Source organism: Theropithecus gelada, chromosome 6 (genome assembly GCF_003255815.1).
Source record: "Theropithecus gelada isolate Dixy chromosome 6, Tgel_1.0, whole genome shotgun sequence".
NCBI classification, from domain to species: Eukaryota; Metazoa; Chordata; class Mammalia; order Primates; family Cercopithecidae; genus Theropithecus; species Theropithecus gelada.
In genome coordinates this window covers 134,561,607-134,581,936 of record NC_037673.1, presented here as the reverse complement: position 1 = coordinate 134,581,936, position 20,330 = coordinate 134,561,607, and the positions used below count along the sequence as shown (strand labels likewise).

General features: G+C 43.2%; 1 protein-coding gene across 1 annotated transcript in view; it reads left to right on the top strand.

Moving 5' to 3' along the window:
- CDC23 (cell division cycle 23) overlaps positions 1-20,019 on the top strand; it is a 33,010-nt gene extending 12,991 nt beyond the window's left edge. The window contains exons 7-16 of the mRNA XM_025388961.1: positions 1,882-2,059; positions 2,148-2,245; positions 2,368-2,449; positions 14,887-15,040; positions 15,159-15,278; positions 15,610-15,685; positions 16,009-16,070; positions 17,973-18,051; positions 18,127-18,246; positions 18,716-20,019. Coding sequence (XP_025244746.1) covers positions 1,882-2,059; positions 2,148-2,245; positions 2,368-2,449; positions 14,887-15,040; positions 15,159-15,278; positions 15,610-15,685; positions 16,009-16,070; positions 17,973-18,051; positions 18,127-18,246; positions 18,716-18,886 — 1,140 coding nt within the window. The 3' untranslated portion in view covers positions 18,887-20,019. The remainder of the gene's footprint in view (positions 1-1,881; positions 2,060-2,147; positions 2,246-2,367; positions 2,450-14,886; positions 15,041-15,158; positions 15,279-15,609; positions 15,686-16,008; positions 16,071-17,972; positions 18,052-18,126; positions 18,247-18,715) is intronic.
- Positions 20,020-20,330: the final 311 nt, after the last annotated feature.

Here is a 20,330-nt window from a genome sequence, read left to right as displayed (position 1 = left end):
GAGTTCAAGACCAGCCTGGTCAACATGGCGAAACCCTGTCTCTACTGAAAATATAAAAATTAGCCAGGTGTGGTGGGTGCCTGTAATCCCAGCTACTTGGGAAATTGAGGCGGGAGAATCACTTGAACTTGGGGGGCAGAGGTTGCAATGAGCCCTGATGGCGCTACTTCACTGCAGTCTGGGTGAAGGAGCGAAACTCAATCTCAGACAAACAAACAAACACAAAAACATTGTTTAGGCCTCTTCTGAGCTATCATGGATTCTGTAAAGATTTGGAAATTTGCTCATTAAGGAAATAATGTATATTAAGTTGTTTTTAAACTCCAGTCATTTTATTAGCTATTAGTAGAGGACATTGTCTATAGTGTTTATTTTGCTATTCTTCAGTAGCTAATGGAAGCAACAATAAACTTCCTTATTTTGGCCTTAAAGTCTTGTTGATTTCCCCCAGTAATGACTTGTCACTAAATCTGTATCTGAAATCTTATCTTGGTTTACTTTTATTCACCTATGTGTAACTGCTGCTAGACTTTCATTGAAAGTTTGTTAAACAATCTCTGGATTCAAAATATGCAAACCAAATTCCTCATCTTACCTACTAAATTATTCTCCCAACTTGATAGACTCTTACTAGCATCGCTATTAACAACGACATCCAGGCCGGGCGCGGTGGCTCAAGCCTGTAATCTCAGCACTTTGGGAGGCCGAGATGGCGGATCACGAGGTCAGGAGATCGAGACCATCCTGGCGAATACGGTGAAACCCCGTCTCTACTAAAAAGTACAAAAAACTAGCCGGGCGAGGTGGCGGGCGCCTGTAGTCCCAGCTACTGGGGAGGCTGAGGCAGGAGAATGGCGTGAACCCGGGAGGCGGAGCTTGCAGTGAGCTGAGATCTGGCCGCTGCACTCCAGCCTGGGCGACAGAGCGAGACTCCGTCTCAAAAAAAAAAAAAAAAAAAAAAAAACAACGACATCCAGTCTTGACACTTTAGAGTCATACTTGTGTCTTCCTTTTCTGTTATCTCCCTTTATCTAGTCTGTCGTGAGACATAAGCATGGTTACGTTCTTGTATACATCTCTTTCTCTTGGTTTCCTTTATCATCTCAGTTGTCATCTCAAACTTGGATTACTTACAAGTAATGAATACTTTCTATCTAGTGTTCCCATTTTTATACTTCTATTTCCAAGTCATCTGCATACTATTTCCAAACTATTTTTTTCTTTTTTTTTTTGTGGAGATGAGGTTTTGCTCTCTTGTCAGGGCTGGTGTCAAACTCCTGGCCTCAGGGATCCTCTCCCATAGCCTCCCAAAGTGCTGGGGTTGCAGGCTTGAGCCATTCCACCTGGCCTGTTTCCAAACTTATTCTTAAAGCTCCCATGTCATCATGTCATTCTCTTACTGAATATTTGCAGTGGTTCCCTAATGTATCCCATTATCTGTTGTACCCTAGAATGCACTCTACCCATTCAGTTTTATTTTTCCACTACTTCCCAGTACATAGCCTTCCCGCAAACCAAGCTAGTTTCCTCATCCTACTCACTCACATTCATATGACTGTTTTGCCTCTCCTTATGCTATTACCCTTGTCTAGACTATTGTCTTCTTTCTCTTCCTCTCCCCTCTTCTATTTAAATCCTACCCATTCTCTAAGACTCACCTCAAATCCTGTCTTTTCTTTGGAGCCTTTCCCAACTAGGTTATTCCTCCCTATTATGCTTTTAAGTCATATTCACTTAATTGGACTGCCCTGTTTTCATTACTAGGTGTTCTAATAAAATTTTAGTGATAAATTCCTTTAGACAATAAAGATAGTTCCTGGATGTTTGTTTGAGAGAGAGGTCAAGTTATATTAAGTGTGTCCCTCTCTCTCCTGCTGCCAGCTGAAGTTCCTGTCTTTGCCAGACACCTGGATGAAAGAGTTTTTTCTGGCTCATATATACACAGAGTTGCAGTTGATAGAGGAGGCCCTGCAAAAGTATCAGAATCTCATCGATGTGGGCTTCTCTAAGAGCTCATATATTGTTTCCCAAATTGCAGTTGCCTATCACAATATCAGAGGTAAGTGAATAAAGACAATGAAATACTATCAGACCCTGACAGGTGCATTGTGCTGTTTTCTGAACTACCTTCTACCTTCTTTCTGCAGATATTGACAAAGCCCTCTCCATTTTTAATGAGCTAAGGAAACAAGACCCTTACAGGATTGAAAATATGGACACATTCTCCAACCTTCTTTATGTCAGGGTGAGCTGCTTCCCTTGCTTGGATCTCCTGGGTTGGATTGTCACCCACTTGTATTAGCTACAGGAAAAATAATTTAGGGAGTTCTTTTTTCATACTTATATTGTCTTTTTCGTTTATCCCAGAGCATGAAATCGGAGTTGAGTTATCTGGCTCATAACCTCTGTGAGATTGATAAGTATCGTGTAGAAACGTGCTGTGTAATTGGTAAGAGTTAACTACATTTTTTCTTTTAAGATTTATATTTATTATAAGTAACACATGTGAAAATAACCACAATTAGCTAGGGATGGTGGTGCGTGCCTTCAGTTTCCTCTACTCAGGAGACTGAGGCGGGAGGATTGTTTGAGCACAGGATGTCAGGACAGCAGTCAGCTGTGATCATGTCACTGCACTCCAAGGCTGGGCAACAGGGTGAGAGCCCATCTCTTAAATAAACAAACAAACAAACAACTCAATAATACAAAAGTACCAAAGGTAGCAATTACATACCATAGAATGTGAAAGCTCACTGTAATCCCACTCTGAAGATTGTTTGGTGAACATGATTCTAGAATATTTTTCTGAGCAAGTATTAAAAATGTATGTGTAGGGGCCAGGAGCGGTGGCTCATGCCTGTAATCCCAGCACTTTGGGAGGCCAAGGTGGGCAGATCACGAGGTCAGGTGTTCAAGACCAGCCTGGCCAATATGGTGGAACCCTGTCTCTACTAAAAATACAAAAATTAGCTGGGTGTGGTGGTGCGCGCCTGTAGTTCCAGCTACTTGGGAAGCTGAGGCAGAAGAATCACATGAACCCGGGAGGTGGAGGTTGCATTGAGCCAAGATCGTGCCACTACACTCCAGCCTGGGTGACAGAGCGAGACTCTGTCTCAAAAAAAAAAAAAAAAAAGAAGTATGTATTATATGTGTATGTCTATATTGTTTGCTTGCAAAAACTATATCATTATACATAGTGCTATCTAACTTCCTATTTTTTAACTTAGTATCTTTGCCATCTTTTCATGTTAGTACATTTAAACTTGTATTATTTTTGATGACTAGCATTTTGTAGATGTACCTTTTTTTTTTTTTGAGATGGAGTCTTGCTCTGTTGCCCAGGCTGGAATGCAGTGGTGCGGTCTCAGCTCACTGCAAGCTCCGCCTCCTGGGTTCATGCCATTCTCCTGTCTCAGCCTCCCGAGTAGCTGGGATTACAGGGGCCTGCCACCACGCCCGGCTAAGTTTTTGTGTTTTTAGTAGAGATGGGGTTTCACCTTGTTAGCCAGGATGGTCTTGATCTCCTAACCTCATGATCTATCTGCCTCGGCCTCCCAAAGTGCTGGAATTACAGGTGTGAGCCCCTGCACCTGGTGGTTTTTTTTTTGTTTTTGTTTTTTTTTTAAGAGAAAGGGTCTCACTCCGTCATCTAGGCTGGAGTACAGTGGTACAATCTTAGCTCACTGTAACCTACAACCCCTGGGCTCAAGTAGTCTTCCCACCTTAGCCTCCCAAAGTGCTGGGATTATAAGTGTGAGCCACTACGCCTGGCCATCATTTTATTTTATTTTTGAGACGGAGCCTCGCTTTGTCGCCCAGGCTGGAGTGCAGTGGTGTGATCTCAGCTCACTGCAAGCTCTGCCTCCTGGGTTCACACCATTCTCCTGCCTCAGCCTTCCCATCAGCTGGGACTACAGGCGCATGCCACCGCGCCTGGCTAATTTTTTGTATTTTTTAGTAGAGATGGAGTTTCACTGTGTTAGCCAGGATGGTCTTGATCTCCTGACCTTGTGATCTGCTGCCTCGGCCTCCCAAAATGCTGGGATTACAGGTGTGAGCCACTGCGCCCGGCCAGTTACTTTATTTTTTTGAGACGGGGTCTTGCTCTGTCACCCAGGCTGGAGTGCAGTGGCTGCAATCTCAATTCACTGCAAGCTTTGCCTCCCTGGCTCATTTTTTTTGTATTTTTAGTAGAGATGGAGTTTCACCATGTTAGCCAGGATGGCTTCGATCTCTTGACCTCCTGATCCGCCCACCTTGGCCTCCCAAAGTGCAGGGATTACAGATGTGAGCCACTGCGCCCAGCCCTGGCCATCATTTTAATTTAATCATTTTCTATTATATAAGTTGTGGCTAGATTTTATTAATATAAACATTGCACAGCTGGGTGCAGTGTCTCATGCCTGTAATCCCAGCACTTTGGAGGCCGAGGCAGGCAGCTCACCTGAGATCAGGAGTTCGAGACCAACATGAAGAAATCCCGTCTCTATTAAAAATACAAATTAGCCTGGTGTGGTGGTGCGTGCCTGTAATCCCAGCTTCTCGGGAGGCTGAGGCAGGAGAATCGCTTGAACCCAGGAGGTGGAGGCTGTGGTGAGCCGAGATCACGCTATTGCACTCCAGCCTGGGCAACAAGAGCGAAACTCTGCCTCAAAAAAAAAAAAAAAAAAAAGAAGACATTGCTTCAGGAAACATCTTTGTACATGTATATTTATTTTTGCATGCTTATGCAACTATATATAATAAGTTCCTAGCAGTGAAAGACTGGATCAAAGGTGTATTTGTTTTAAACTTTTATATAGCTAAAAAGCTCATAAGAATTTCAAAAAAGAGACGAGACTGCCTGTTTTCCTACGTCAGGGTGTCTCAGTCTCAGCACTATTGACATTTTGGGCTGGATAATTTTTTTGTTGGGGGGCTGTCCTGTGCATCATAGATGTTAGCTGTATTGCTGGCCTCTACCACTAGATGGCAGTAACTCCCTTCCCCCCAGTTGTGACACCTAAAAGTGTTTCTAGCCATTTCCAAATGTTCTCTGAGAGTCAGAATCACCCTCAGTTGATAACCATGGCCCTATATACTATACTTGGCCACACTGTGTGGCCTGATAATCAGTTTACATAGACAGCTGAATGATCACTCCTAGATGAAAGTAGGTTTGGTTGATTGTGATTGAAAGCCTAGCTTCCCTGTTCCCGGGTCTTTGGTCACATTACATTGACATCATATATTTGTACCTTTCTAGGTTAGGATATTGTTAATAAACAGATGGAATTTTAATCCATCAATCATTCAATAAATTTTTTTAGCCCTTGAAGAAGTTATGGTCTAGTATAGGAAGTAAACATTAATAAAAAATGTAATAAATTCTATGAGAACAGGCCAGGCACGGTGGCTCACGCCTGTAATCTCAGCACTTTGGGAGGCTGAGGTGGACAGATCACTTGAGGTCAGAAGTTTGAAACCAACCTGGCCAACATGGCGAAACCTTGTCTCTACTAAAAATCAAAAAAAATTAGCTGGGTGTGGTGGCGCATGCCAGTAGTCTCAGCTACTCAGGAGGCTTAAGTAGGAGCATCTCTTGAACCCTGGAGGCAGGGATTGCAGTGAGCCGAGATTGTGCCATTGCACTCCAGCCTGGGCGACAGAGCTAGACTCCATCTCAAAAAAAAGAAGAAATTCTATGAGAACACAGATTAACAAGGAACAAATGATCTTTTCAGTATCAGAGCATTATAAATAAATCATAAAGTCCATTATGGTGAGAGTGGGACTCCAGTTTATTCAGAAAGCATCTCTTTTGCATTTTCTGTGTGCCAGGCACTGTGCCTTGTATTGCAGTACCTACCCCAATTGCCTATTGAAGATGACCAGTAAGAAAACAACTATAATTTAATGCATTGAGTGTTATGATTAAGGTAAACCCAGGATGTTGAGGGAATACATAGGAAAAGCATCTAATCAGTCTGAAATTAGGAAGGCTTCTTGAAGAAGGTGATGCTTAAAGGATGGGCAGGAGAAAAAGAACTCAAGAAGGGAGAAGGCTTGACTTCGGAAGGGCATTGAAGCGTACAACCAACATTGTGCTTGAAATAGTTCACTGTGCCTGAGGCATGGTGTGGGAGGTAAGAATGTACAAACAGGGGCCAGATCTTGAAGAGCCTTTGATGCCTTTCTAAAGTGGTCAGATTTTCACTTTAGAATGATGACTGAAGCTGGGCACAGTTGCATGTGCCTATAGTTCCAGCTACTCAAGAGGCTGTGGTGGAAGGATTACTTGAGTTCAGGAGTTCGAGTCTAACCCAGGCAACACAGTAGGACCCCACCTCTAAAAAAAAAAAATTTTTTTTTAGAAATTAGAAAAAAAAAAAGATGACTGGAGACAGTGTGCTGGGAGGATTAGAAAGAGGGCAAGACTAGAGGCAGGGAGGCCAGGTAGGAGGATGTTACAATAATCCAGTCCTAGGAATGACAGCCTAAATTGATGTATTGGCAGGAGGAATGGAGAGAGGCAATTGGGTTTGTTTTGAGATGGAGTTTCACTCTTGTTGCCCAGACTGGAGTGCAATGGTTGATTTTGGCTCACAGGCCAAGCATGGGGGCTCACAGCGCCTGTAATCCCAGCACTTTGGGAGGCCAGGGTGGGTGGATCATAAGGTCAGGAGTTCGAGACTAGCCTGGTCAAGATGGTGAAACCCCATCTCTACTTAAAAAAAAAAAAGAAAAAATAATTAGCCAGGTGCGGTGGCGGGCGCATGTAATCCCAGCTACTCCGGAGGCTGAGGCAGGAGAATCACTTGAACCCAGGAGGCAGAGGTTGCAGTGAGCCGAGATCGCGCCACTGCACTCTAGCCTGAGCAACAGAGCAAGACTCCGTCTCAAAACAAAATAAAACAAAAAAATCAGGCTGGGTACAGTGGCTCATACCTGTAGTCCCAGCACTTTGGGAGGCCAAGGCAGGTGAATCACCTGAGGTCAGGAGTTTGAGACCAGCCTGGCCAACATGGTGAAACCCTGTTTCTACTAAAAATACAAAAATTAGCTGGGCGTGGTGGTGGGCGCCTGTAATCCCAGCTACTTAGGAGGCTGAGGCAGGAGAATTGCTTGAACCCAGGAGGCGGAGATTGCAGTGAGCCAAGATCGTGCCACTATGCTCCAGCCTGGGCAACAGCGAGACTCCATCTCAAAAAAAACAAAAAAGCAAAAAAACAAACAAAAAAAATATATGAGAAGAATAATTATTTAGAAGCTTCTTTTTTTCTTTGTCTTTTTTTTTTTTTGAGTCACAGTCTCGCTCTGTCACCCAGGTTGGAGTGCAGTGGCAGGATCTTGGCTCACTGCACACTCTGCCTCCCAGGTTCACGCCATTCTCCTGCCTCGGCCTCCTGAGTAGCTGGGACTACAGGCGTCCGCCACCACGCCCGGCTAATTTTTTGTATTTTTAGTAGAGACAGGGTTTCATCGTGTTGGCCAGGATGGTCTCCATCTCCTGACCTCGTGATCCGCCCGCCTTGGCCTCCCAAAGTGCTGGGATTACAGGCATGAGCCACCGCGCCTGGCTCTTTTCTTTCTTTTAATAATCGTTTGAGGCGAACTCCTTAATGAATTGTTTTTTTTTCCTTAGTATATCTGTAATGCCCAGTAAAATTTCTGACATATAGTCAATAAATGTTTGTTGAATTCAGCCCACCTACCTTAAAAATTCGAGCAGGAAACATTAGATATGACAAAAAATATACTTTAGCTTTCGTATTATAGCCAGTTCAGAGGAAGTGAAAAGGAGAAAGAAGGATGGAGACAAGAAAAGGAAACTGAGGACCTGAGAGAATGAGATAATCTTAAGAGTAGAGTGATGGCAAGAATCTCCTATTTGTTTAGTCCTGGCTTCCTTTGCTTTTATGTCTTGATGTGACTTGCTACCTTCTGTACCTGTCAGTCACAATCTCTACCTGAGCAGCAGCATTTTATTTTATATATATACATTTTACATATACATATACTACAGAATCGCGTATTTAAGCTTTGAACTCTGAGTCAGATTGCCCAATTTTAAATTCTAGTCTAGATACTAACTAGCTGTGTAATCTTGGACAAGTTACCTAACCTTCTGTGCTTTAGTTCCTTCATCTGTAAAAGGAGAATAATAAAATGTGAGCCACCGCACCTGGCCCATAAAGGAGATTTTTTTTTTTTTTTTTTTTTTTTTTTGAGACAGAGTCTGGCTCTGTTGCCCAGGCTGGAGTACAGTGGCCTGATCTCAGCTCACTGCAAGCCCCGCCTCCCGGGTTCACGCCATTCTCCTGCCTCAGCCTCCCGAGTAGCTGGGAGTACAGGCGCCCGCCACCTCGCCCGGCTAATTTTTTTTGTATTTTAGTAGAGACGGGGTTTCACCGTGTTAGCCAGAATGGTCTCGATCTCCTGACCTCGTGATCCGCCCGTCTCGGCCTCCCAAAGTGCTGGGATTACAGGCTTGAGCCACCGCGCCCGGCCCATAAAGGAGATTTTTTAAAGTGCAGGGTTTCTTTTGCTTGCTGCACCTTTCCCCCTTTAAGTTACTTGTGTTAACATGTTCTCATGCCACATTAAAAGGAATATATATACACATATGCAAGGCTTAATGGGCTACTTGCTCTACAAAAATAGGATATTATATACATACTCTGCATTTTGCTTTTCTCATTCAACAGTATTTCGTGAAAATCCTTCCTAGTCTTGGTGTAGCTCTTCATTCTTTTTTTAAAAAAATATAGCTTAGGCCAGTGCAGGGGCTCAGCACTTTGGGAGGCTGAGGCAGGAGGATTGCTTGAGCCCAGGCATTCAAGACCAGGCTGGGCGGGTGGATCACCTGAGGTCAGGAGTTCAAGACCAGCCTGGCCAACATGGTGAAACCCTGTTACTACTAAAAATCTGAAAATTAGCTGGGCATGGTGGCGGGTGCCTGTAATCCCAGCTACTCAGGAGACTGAGGCAGGAGAGTCGCTTGATCCCAGGAAATGGAGGGTGTAGTGAGCCAAATTCGTACCATTGCACTCCAGCCTGGGCAGCAAGAGCGAAATTCTTTCTCAAAAAAACAAAAAACAAAAACAAAAAAACCATAGCTTTATTGAGGTATAATTTACATACCATAAAATGTTAGGTCTACATTTCAATAAGGTTTTGTAAATTTATAGTTTGTAACCATTACCATAATCCAGTTTAGAATACTCCATCACCCCAAAAAGTTCCCTCGTGTGTGTTTGCCGTCAGTCCCATTCCTATCCCCTGGCAACCACTGCTTTGCTTCTTTCTCTGTAGTTTTACCTATTCCAGGAATTTCATATAAATGGATTCTTGCAGTATTTAGTCTTATTGTCTGGCTTCTTTCAGTTAGCTTTTTGTTTGTTTGTTTGTTTGTTTGTTTTTAGAGACAGGGTCTCTCTCTGTCAACCAGGCTGGAGTGCAGTAGCATGAATTACTGGGCTCAAGCTTTCTCCTGCCTCAGCCTCTGGAGTAGCTGGGACTACAGGCATATGCCACCACACCTGGATAATTTTTATTTTTAGAGACAGGGTCTCACTATGTTGCCCATGCTGGTCTCGAACTCCTGGCCTTAAGTGATCCTCCCGCCTCAGCCTCCCATACATTAGCGTGTTTTTGAGGTTCATCCGTATTGTAGCATGTATAGTAGTTCCTTTTATTGCTGAGTAGTATTCTATGTTTAGATATGCCACATTTTGTTTATTTACCAGTTGATGTAAGACAGATGGCTTTTATACTTTCTTCAGCTGAAATCTTTCACTTCCACTTTTTAAGACCAATGAGAATAGAACTACTTTGATTCTCGTGTGAGAGGGAAACTTAGAGCGCTACCTGTATTTTTTGGAGATGGAATTTTGCTTTTGTTGCCCAGGCTGGAGTGCAATGGCGCGATCTTGGCTCACTGCAACCTCCGCCTCCTGGGTTCAAGTGATTCTCCTGCCTTAGCCTCCTGAATAGCTGGGATTACAGGCATGCGCCACCATGCCCAGCTAATTTTATATTTTTAGTAGAGACCAAGTTTCTTCATGTTGGTCAGGCTGGTCTCGAGCTCCTGACCTCAGGTGATCCGCCCGCTTCAGCCTCCCAAAGTGCTGGGATTATAGGCATGAGCCACTGCTCCTGGCCAGAGTGCTATGTTTTTAACCCTTGAGGTACCTGTTTTTTTCTTTTTTCTTTTTGAGATGGAGTCTTGCTCTATTACCCAAGCTGGAGTGGAGTGGCACGATCTCGGCTCCCTGCAACCTCCGCCTCCTGGGTTCAAGCGATTCTCCTGCCTCAGCTTCCTGAGTAGTTGGGACTACAGGCGCGCGCCACCACACCTAGCTAATTTTTGTATTTTTAGTAGAGATGAGGTTTTGCCATGCTGACCAGGCTGGTCTCAAACTTCTGACCTCAGGTGATCTGCTCACCTTGGCCTTCCAAAGTGCTGGGATTACAGGCGTGAGCCACTGTGCCCGGCCTGGGTATCTCTTTAGAAACCTAGGCTCCAAGGAATATAGTTTGAAAACCACCGATGTAAAGCATAATCTAAGAAAATGTTAATTCCAGCACTTTGGGAGGCTGAGGCAGGAGGATCGCTTGAGCTCAGGAATTTGAGACCACCCTGGCAACATAGGGAGACTCTGTCTCCACAGAAAAATTTAAAAATTACCCCAGCTTGGTGGTGTGTGCCTGTGGTCCCAGCTACTTGGAAGCCTTATGTGGGAAGGTTGCTTGAGCTCAGGAGGTTGAGGCTGCAGTGAACTGTGATTGTACTACTGCATTCCAGCCTGTGTGACAAAGCAAGACTTTGTCTCAGAAAAAAAGAGAATGTGTATATAAATGCTGTATCTAGGTGATATTAAAAGGAATAAAAACTTGCAGTGTTTAAGAATGTTTTTTTTTGGCTGGGTGCAGTGGCTCACGCCTGTAATCCCAGCACTTTGGGAGGCCAAAGCGGGCAGATCACGAGGTCAGAAGATCGAGACCATCCTGGCTAGCATGGTGAAACCCCATCTCTACTAAAAATACAAAAAATTAGCTGGGCGTAGTGGCGGGCACCTGTAGTCCCAGCTACTCAGGAGGCTGGGGCAGGAGAATGGCATGAACCCAGGAGGCGGAGCTTGCAGTGAGCTGAGATTGTCACTGCACTCCAGCCTGGTCAATGAAGCAAGCAAGACCCTATTTTTATTTTTTTAAAGAAGTGTCTCTGGATCTTAGAATATCTGGGGGTGGGGCCACCATTCATCATGTGTCATTGTGTAGAAGATCTGTGGAAATGTCACAGAGGAGGGCCCTGATTAGCCAGATACCAGATAGCACAGCTTGCCATGCATTTTGTTCATTTGCCACCTTTATATTCAGAGATTGATCATTCAGGAGACTAAATGGAATGAAGTATGTTGGGCGTACTTGCCTAGCAGGTGCATATATGATAGACACTGGATTAAGAAGAAATGGTAGATGTGAAGACCAGTTATGGGGTTCCAGGATAAATCCAGAGAGGAAGTGAAAGGAAAGGATAAATTTCCCCAAGAAACAGCCAAACAGTAAGGGCAACAAGCCAAGGATGCCCTTACTGTTCCTACTGTAAGGCAGCAGGAACACTTGGATTGTGGGGGAAATAAGTAAATATATTACTCATAGAGACAGTGTAACAGCCAAGGGACTCTACACTTTTCTGGGTCATATTGGCATTCTTCATTTCTGAGAGCTTTGTGGGTAGGATGTGGTTGATCATGGAACTTTCCCTCTGTATTATAATTGTCTTTTGCCTTTCTCCTTCCCTAGACCATGAGCTCTTTGATAGCAGGGACTTGGTCTTTCATCTTTGAATTCCAAAGCACCTAGCACCATGCCAGGCACATAATAGATACTTATTAAATGTTTGAAAAAGGAAGAATGTGGTCAGGAAATTGAAGGAAGTGTGAGAGGTTAAGTAGAGAAGGGCACTGGCATGTGTCATTGTTATTCATGTTAAAATTGAATAACTGAAAGGAAAATATTCTAGAGTAACATCTTTAGTTTATGAAATGGTAAACTGAGGCATGCAGGCAAAGAAGGCAACTTGTCCAACCAAGGTTAAAGTCAAATAGCTACAGGCAGAGACATGGTCAGGAAGTAGGTTTATTCTGTGCACTGTTCTATCCCCATCTGAGGAGCAATCCTGCCTTCTTCCAGGGAAAGCAGTACTTGTTTTACTTCTCTCAAAGTAAACAAGGTTGGGACACAAGCATAAAAAATATATGAAAAATATCTTTTAATAAACAGAGAGTGGGCCTTGATAACTCTAGCAAGACTAGGTTTACTCCCACAAAGCTGACCACAGAACACTTTGACTCTACAAAATTAAATTTTAAAATTATTACTTGACTCACTTTTAATAAGAATTCAATTTGCATGATTTGAAACTTTAAAAGAATAAAAAGGTATAAATATTTTATTTTTGATACAGTGTCTTGCTCTGTCACCCAGGCTGGAGTGCAATGGTAAAATCATGACTCACTACGGTCTTGACCTCCTGGGTTCAAGCAATCCTCCCACCTCAGCCTCCTAAGTAGCTAGAACTACAGGTGCACACCACCATGCCCAGCTAGTTTATATTTTTAAAAAAGTTTTATAGAGATGAGGTTTCCCTATGTTGCCCCTGGTCTCAAACTCTTGAGCTCAAGCAATCCCACCTGGGCCTCCTCAAACGTTGGGATTACAGGTGTGAATCACTGCACCCAGCCTTAAAATTTTTTTATGGTTATTCAAGACAAATGTGAATAGATATTCATGTTTACTTCGTTTTTATGACACAAAATGTAGCATATTACACATACTCATCTGCATCTTTATTTTATAATTTAAAATATATCTTGGAGAACTGTCCTATGAACACAAAAAGAACTATCTTTATTCAGGTGCAAAGTATTTTATTAGAGGGATAATTTAATTGAATGGCCTCTTATTGATAGACATTGGAGTTATTTCTAGTCTTTTGATTTTAGAAAAATTTTCTTTAGTGACTAACATTGTCCATAGTCCAAGGGTTTGTGCATTAGTAATTTTGACATATTGCCAATCACCCTTGCAGTGGTTATACCAGTTTATATTCGAGTCAGCAGTCTGAGAGGACCTGATTCTTCAAGCCTCTACATCTGAGTGTGTTATCAAACTTTAGGATGTTAGCCAATATCATGGGTGAAAAATGGTATTTAAGGGTAGTTTAGTTTGCATTTATCTTAGGAATGAGGTTGAGCATCTTTAAAATACTAGGAAATGGAAGTATAGAATGAAACTAAACTAGCATTTTCTTCTCTTTTTTTTTTTTTTTGAGACGGAGTCTCGCTCTGTAGCCCAGGCTGGAGTGCAGTGGCCGGATCTCAGCTCACTGCAAGCTCCGCCTCCCGGGTTCACGCCATTCTCCGGCCTCAGCCTCCCGAGTAGCTGGGACTACAGGCGCCCGCCACCTCGCCTGGCTATTTTTTGTATTTCTTAGTAGAGACGGGGTTTCACCGTGTTAGCCAGGATGGTATTTTCTTCTCTTATCAAGACCAAAAACCTGCACACAGCGGACCCCAGAGAAGGAAATCTCAGCCTCCTCTGAGAGGCATTTGGGAACAGACCACCCCTCAGTACAAGTACTTCACATGAATTAACCCATTCAAATTCACACGTCCTTGAATGATAGGCGCTGTTATACCATTTTACAGATGAGAACACTGAGGTTGAGAGAGCACAACCTTCCCAAGATCTGTTAAGTGACAGAGCAGGGGCTTAATCCTAGGTCTGGAGGACTTCAGGACCTGGATATCAACGACTAGCCTGTACTACTTAGGATGCTGTATTTATGCATGGAGTTTGAATTAGGCCATTTGTATGCTGTTCTTCTCCCGTTGGATTTATGCCCTTCTCCCTGGTCTAGCCATCTTCCAACTCTGCGCCTGGTTTGGAAGGATATATTTTTTCTTTAATGTAGCTCTGGTTCATTGCTTTTCCCTGTAGATTTTTGAGATGCAGCAAGTTCATTCTCAGGCAGTCTTTACCTCTCTGTACTTTACTGTACTTTACCCTTTTCTGCCTGTGTCTTGATAGAAGTCACTGTGTTTGTAGCAAATTATAAATATTGATCTGTTTCTCTCTCACCTTCATGTAAATATGGGAGTTGGAGCATTGGGCTGTGTAGTGATCATTTTTTAAAAAGCAATTGGGGAAAATTTATTTCTTGCTTATATATCAGGGATTAACTCAACATAAGCATGTGAGCACAAAATAATGTAAGATTAGTTGATTTGTAATTCCTTATTAAACACAACTGAACTTTGCTAGAATTACTTAGGAAAGACAGATTCCTCCCAAGTAGAGCTATGACACTGAAAATACTGGGCTCGGCACCGTGGCTCACGTCTGTAATCCCAGCACTTTGGGAGGATGAGGCGGGCAGATCATGAGATCAGGAGATCGAGACCATCCCGGCTAACATGGTGAAACCCCGTCTCTACTAAAACTACAAAAATTTAGCTGGGCGTGGTGGCGGGCACCTGTAGTCCCAGCTACTCGGGAGGCTGAGGCAGGAGAATGGCATGAACGCGGGAGGCGGAGCTTGCAGTGAGCTGAGATCACGCCACTGCACTCTGGCCTGGGCGACAGAGCGAGACTCCATCTCAAAAAAAAAAAAAAATTAAAAAAAAAAAAGAATACTTTTTTTTTTTAAACCAGAATATGTGATATATGAAATAGATTTCCCAAGGGAATATTTCCCTTTTGTAAAATTTGGGTGTTTTGCCAGGACTTTAGAAGGAATGGGTTATGGTTTCACGCCCATTTGGTGGATTGCTATCTATTTTAATAGACTTTTATTTTTACCTTTCTGATTATTCATTTTTTTGTTTGATTTTTAATCAGGCAATTATTACAGTTTACGTTCTCAGCATGAGAAAGCAGCCTTGTATTTCCAGAGAGCCCTGAAATTAAATCCTCGGTATCTTGGTGCCTGGACACTGATGGGACATGAGTACATGGAGATGAAGAACACGTCTGCTGCTATCCAGGCATATAGGTGATTATCTAGAGGGCGGTGAGGTAGAGCAGACTGCTGTGATGTTAGGAGCCTCTAAGCCTGCAAGTTGCTAACCTTGATTCTGCCTTCTTAACAACTTGTCTTTTCCATTTCTTAGACATGCCATTGAGGTCAACAAGCGGGACTACAGAGCTTGGTATGGCCTTGGGCAGACCTATGAAATCCTTAAGATGCCATTTTACTGCCTTTATTATTATAGACGGGCCCACCAGCTTCGGTAAGCCTGGTCACTTGACAATGCATCTGATATGAGAAGGGCTAATATCTTTTTTTCCCTCTTTTGATAGCTATTGACAAATCACAGTAGATGGTTTTTACTCTGGGGGATCTGAGTTTAAAGTTGCTAAATGCTGTTTGGTTATTTTCATTTACTGTATTTCACTAATGGGTTAATAGTATAATTACGAACACAAAGTAATCTATTATATGGAGCATTAAGTAAAAGACCAGTTGTTGCATAGATTTGAAATAGTGGTGTACTGGTTCCTCAAGGGAGAACCTCAGTTTCTGTCAAGTCTTTGCTCAGACTGCCTATTCTTCTTTCTCAGACCCAATGATTCTCGCATGCTGGTTGCTTTAGGAGAATGTTATGAGAAACTCAATCAACTAGTGGAAGCCAAAAAGGTACCTTAAATTGGTTCCTGAAGAATTTGAGTGGAAATGTGCTGTTTAGATGAAGGTTGGGCTATCTGTGCTCTAATTTTCCCCTTATTCTGATCTAGGTGCATAGGAAAGTCTGAATATTTATAGATACATAGTCTGAAAGCAAAGCTGGGCCAAGGTCATCAGTGGCAATGTCAGTGTGTAGCCTAGACCTATCAGAACTAGTAATGCCTTGCATTCTATAAATCTGAACTTCTGGGAGGCTTGCAGTGTCTTAACTTTCATATGATTTAGTTGTGGCACATGGGACAATGGTCAAAATGACCAGTTTATTTTTTTGACAGTGTTATTGGAGAGCTTACGCCGTGGGAGATGTGGAGAAAATGGCTCTGGTGAAACTGGCAAAGTGAGTGAAAGGAGTGAAATGCTATTGATATTTCTGTTGGCTTCTCTGGGATGTGGGTCCTGCATGTTGTAGAGCCTCCCATCCACCCATAATTCTATGTGGGTGTGGGGATGTAGCAGGATATATGAATGCTGGTCTGTGAATGTAGCCATCTTGACCCTAGAGAATGCCATTTCTGGCCAGGCGCAGTGGCTCATGCCTGTAATCCCAGCACTTTGGGAAGCTGAGGGAGGTGGATGAGCTGAGGTCAGGAGTTCGAGACCCAGGAGGCGGAGGTTGCGGTGAGCCGAGATCGCGCCATTGCTCTCCAGTGGGGGCAACAAGAGTGAAACTCTGTCTCAAAATAAAAAAAATAAAAAGAGAGGCCGGGCGCGGTGGCTCAAGCCTGTAATCCCAGCACTTTGGGAGGCCGAGGCGGGTGGATCACGAGGTCAGGAGATCGAGACCATCCAGGCTAACATGGTGAAACCCCGTCTCTACTAAAAATACAAAAAACTAGCCGGGCGTGGTGGCGGGCGCCTGTAGTCCCAGCTACTCGGAGGCTGAGGCAGGAGAATGGCGTGAACCTGGGAGGCGGAGCTTGCAGTGAGCCGAGATCGCGCCACTGCACTCCAGCCTGGGTGACACAGCGCGAGACTCCGTCTCAAAAAAAAAAAAAAAAAAATAAAAAAATAAAAAAATAAAAAAAAAATAAAAAGAGAATGCTACTTCTCTTGAAGGAGAGCAGTTGCTTTCCTATTAAAGCAAGAGATCAAGATTGATTTGAAGAAAGGATAAAATTTTTGTGTCTAGGAAAACTACTTTCAGTATTAATTTCCTAATAAGGGCCAGAAAAATTAGGAATTACTCAAAGAGTAGGCAAAGAAGTTCTTGAATGTAGAGGTTCCTGTCTGGATTCTTAGGAAAAAAAATTGAGTTGCTTGGTGTCTTTTTTTTTTTTTTTGTAATTTACAGACAGGATCTTGCTATGATGACCAGGTTGGTCTTGAAATCATTGGTCTCAGCCAGATTAGAGAGTAGCTAGAATTATGGCCCTGTGCCACCATGCCTGACTACTTGGTATCTTTTTTTTTTGAGACAGAGTCTTGCTCTGTCATGCAGGCTGGAGTGCAACCTCTGCCTCCTGGGTTCAAACGATTCTTCTGCCTCAGTCTCCTGAGTAGCTGGGATTTCAGGTGCGTGCCACCACACCTGGCTAATTTTTGTATTTTTTAGTAGAAACAGGGTTTTGCCATGTTGGCCAGGCTGGTCTTGAACTCCTGATCTCTGGTGACCCACCTGCCTTGGCCTCCCAAAGTGCTGGGGTTACAGGTGTGAGCCACTGCACCCAGCTTTTTTTTTTTTTTTTTTTTTTGAGTCAGAGTCACGCTCTGTGGCCCAGGCTGGAGTGTAGTGGTGTGATCTTGGCTCACTGCAACCTCCACCTCCTGAGTTCAAGCAATTCTCGTGCTCCAGCCTCCTGAGTAGGTGGGATTACAGGCATGTGTCACAACGCCTGGCTAATTTTTGTATTTTTAGTAGAGATGAGGTTTCACCTTGTTGACCATGCTGGTCTCGAACTCCTGACCTCAAGTGATCTGCTCTCCTTGGCCTCCCAAAGTGCTGGGATTACAGGCACGAGCCACCTTACTCTGGGTATTACTAGATAATTTTTGCAAGGATGTATTATCTAGCTTAGATATTACTGTTTACTAACTCTCCTTCCATCATTAGCAGAGTAATTATTCTAAGCTTTGATAACAGTAACTATCACATCTAATACTATTCTAGTTCCAAGAGTGTCATTTATGTTAAAATTGATACTTACCTATGTATTGTTTTTTTTGGCCGTACTTTTACTTTTTTTAATCACTAAGTTGCTTTGGGATTTCATTGGTACTTAAAGACCAGTTTCTTTTGTAGGCTTCATGAACAGTTGACTGAGTCAGAACAGGCTGCCCAGTGTTACATCAAATATATTCAAGATATCTATTCCTGTGGGGTATGTATCATAGCGTGAGAATTGTATTGCTGATATTATTACTGTCACCTCAGTCATTTTGCTTTCTCTTTCTAGGAAATAGTAGAACACTTAGAGGAAAGCACTGCTTTTCGCTATCTGGCCCAGTACTATTTTAAGTGCAAACTGTGGGATGAAGCTTCAACTTGTGCACAAAAGTGTTGTGCATTCAATGATGTGAGTATCAGTTCTTTAATAAAAGGTTTGAATTTTAGGCTAGAACATAAGATACTTAAGTGGAAAGCCTACCTTGGCCAGGCGCAGTGGCTCACGCCTATAGTCCCAACACTTTGGGAGGCTGAGGCAGGAGGATTGCTTGTGCCCAGCAGTTCAAGATGAGCCTGGACAAAAAAGGGAGACCTTGTCTCTACAAAAAATAAATTTCACCAGGTTTGGTGGTGCATGGCTACTCGGGAGGCTGAGGTGAGAGGATCACTTGAGCCTGGGAGGTCGAAGCTGCAGTGAGCCTTGATCACACCACTGCAGTGTAGCCTGGGTGACACAGTGAGACCCCATCTCAAAAAAAAAAACAAGCAAGCTTACCTGCCTGCCTTGATCTGTGGAACTTGTATATCAGCATCTTAATAACTTGTTTTTGAGACTAGCCTTGGACATGTTTTGAAACATTTGCCTGACTTTGTTGCAGACCCGGGAAGAAGGTAAGGCCTTACTCCGGCAAATCCTACAGCTTCGGAACCAAGGCGAGACTCCTACCACTGAGGTGCCTGCTCCCTTTTTCCTGCCTGCTTCACTCTCTGCTAACAACACCCCCACACGCAGAGTTTCTCCACTCAACTTGTCTTCTGTCACGCCATAGTTGGCTACTGTCAAGCCAGCACATTGTTAGACCCATCTTAATTAAGCCTTACCTCCATGTAAAGAACAGCACGTCTGTTCCAAGGACCTCAGCTCTTCTTGTTTCTACAGATGGCAACAGCTCCATAGGGACAGCTTGTATAATTACCTTCAGAGGCCGACTGACAGAATGCTGGCAGGAACAGACATTATCTTGCCAGTTAGAAGTACTTCTATCTCACTTATGTCCAGAGAGTGGCTATAGATCTTGGCCTTCTTCTCTGAAAAAAAATTTTTTTTTTTTGCCCCCAAGAAAGTCGTTTTATAGCACTTTAGCACAGGCAATGCTACAGGAACAGTTTCAGTGCTGCTGAGAGTGAAAGAAAGGAGGAAAGTCTGCCGCTCTACACTCAGCTAGCAGTAGGGCACTGAGTACCCTAGGAAGAAGTCAGAGCAATGGATACAAATGACCTTGTTCTTGGATTTGCTGAGCATGATCCCTATTCTGATGTCAGAGATTAGGTTTAAATGGAATAGAGCTATCCATTTGTACTTACTCTAGGGAGACAATCTTCCAAAACAGTTTTGGAGGTCTTCTAAAAGCTTTCAAATTGGAAGTAATTTACTAGAGTTGAATAAAAGAAGGGCAAAAAGAATCTCACAGAGCTTGGAACTGCTGATAGCCCTTACTGAGGGCAAAAGATGGCTATATTGTTAGCTATACTCCTACCAAAGCAAAGCAAGGTGTTAGGATTATAGATAATTTCACGGACATTTGGAAATAACATTTGTGATTATACAGACAAGAATAAACTCACTTTAAGCTGGTCTGTTTTAATAAATTTTCAGTGTAATTGTCTATTTTTTTCCCTCCCATCTGCAACAGAATACATTTTTTTCAGCCTTTATCTGGATGAGGTAAAGGGAATCATTCTTATGGTGCTCTTGGAGAGTTTCAGGCCTGTGCATGTATGTGCAGCAGGAGGTAATATGCTATAATATCTGCTGTAATATATTTGCACAATAGATGCTATGGATCATTCTGAGCTCAGGGTCCAGACTTCATTCTTATTCCCAGAATTTTGTGTTACCTTTTTACCTCCTAACATATGTATGTTTGTTGAGACAGAGTCTCGCTCTGTCACCCAGGCTGGAGTGCAGTGGGGCAATTTCGGCTCACTGCAAGCTCCGCCTCCTGGGTTCACACCATTCTGCTGCCTCAGCCTCCCGAGTAGCTGGGACTACAGGCACCCGCCACCATGCCAGGCTAAATTTTTTTTTTTTTTTTTGTATTTTTAGTAGAGACGGGGTTTCACTGTGTTAGCCAGGATGGTCTTGATCTCCTGACCTCGGGATCTGCCCGTCTCGGCCTCCCAAAGTGCTGGGATTACAGGCGTGAGGCACCGCGCCCGGCTGACACTTCATCTTTTTTTTTTTTTTTTTTTTTTTTTTTTTTTTTTTTTTTT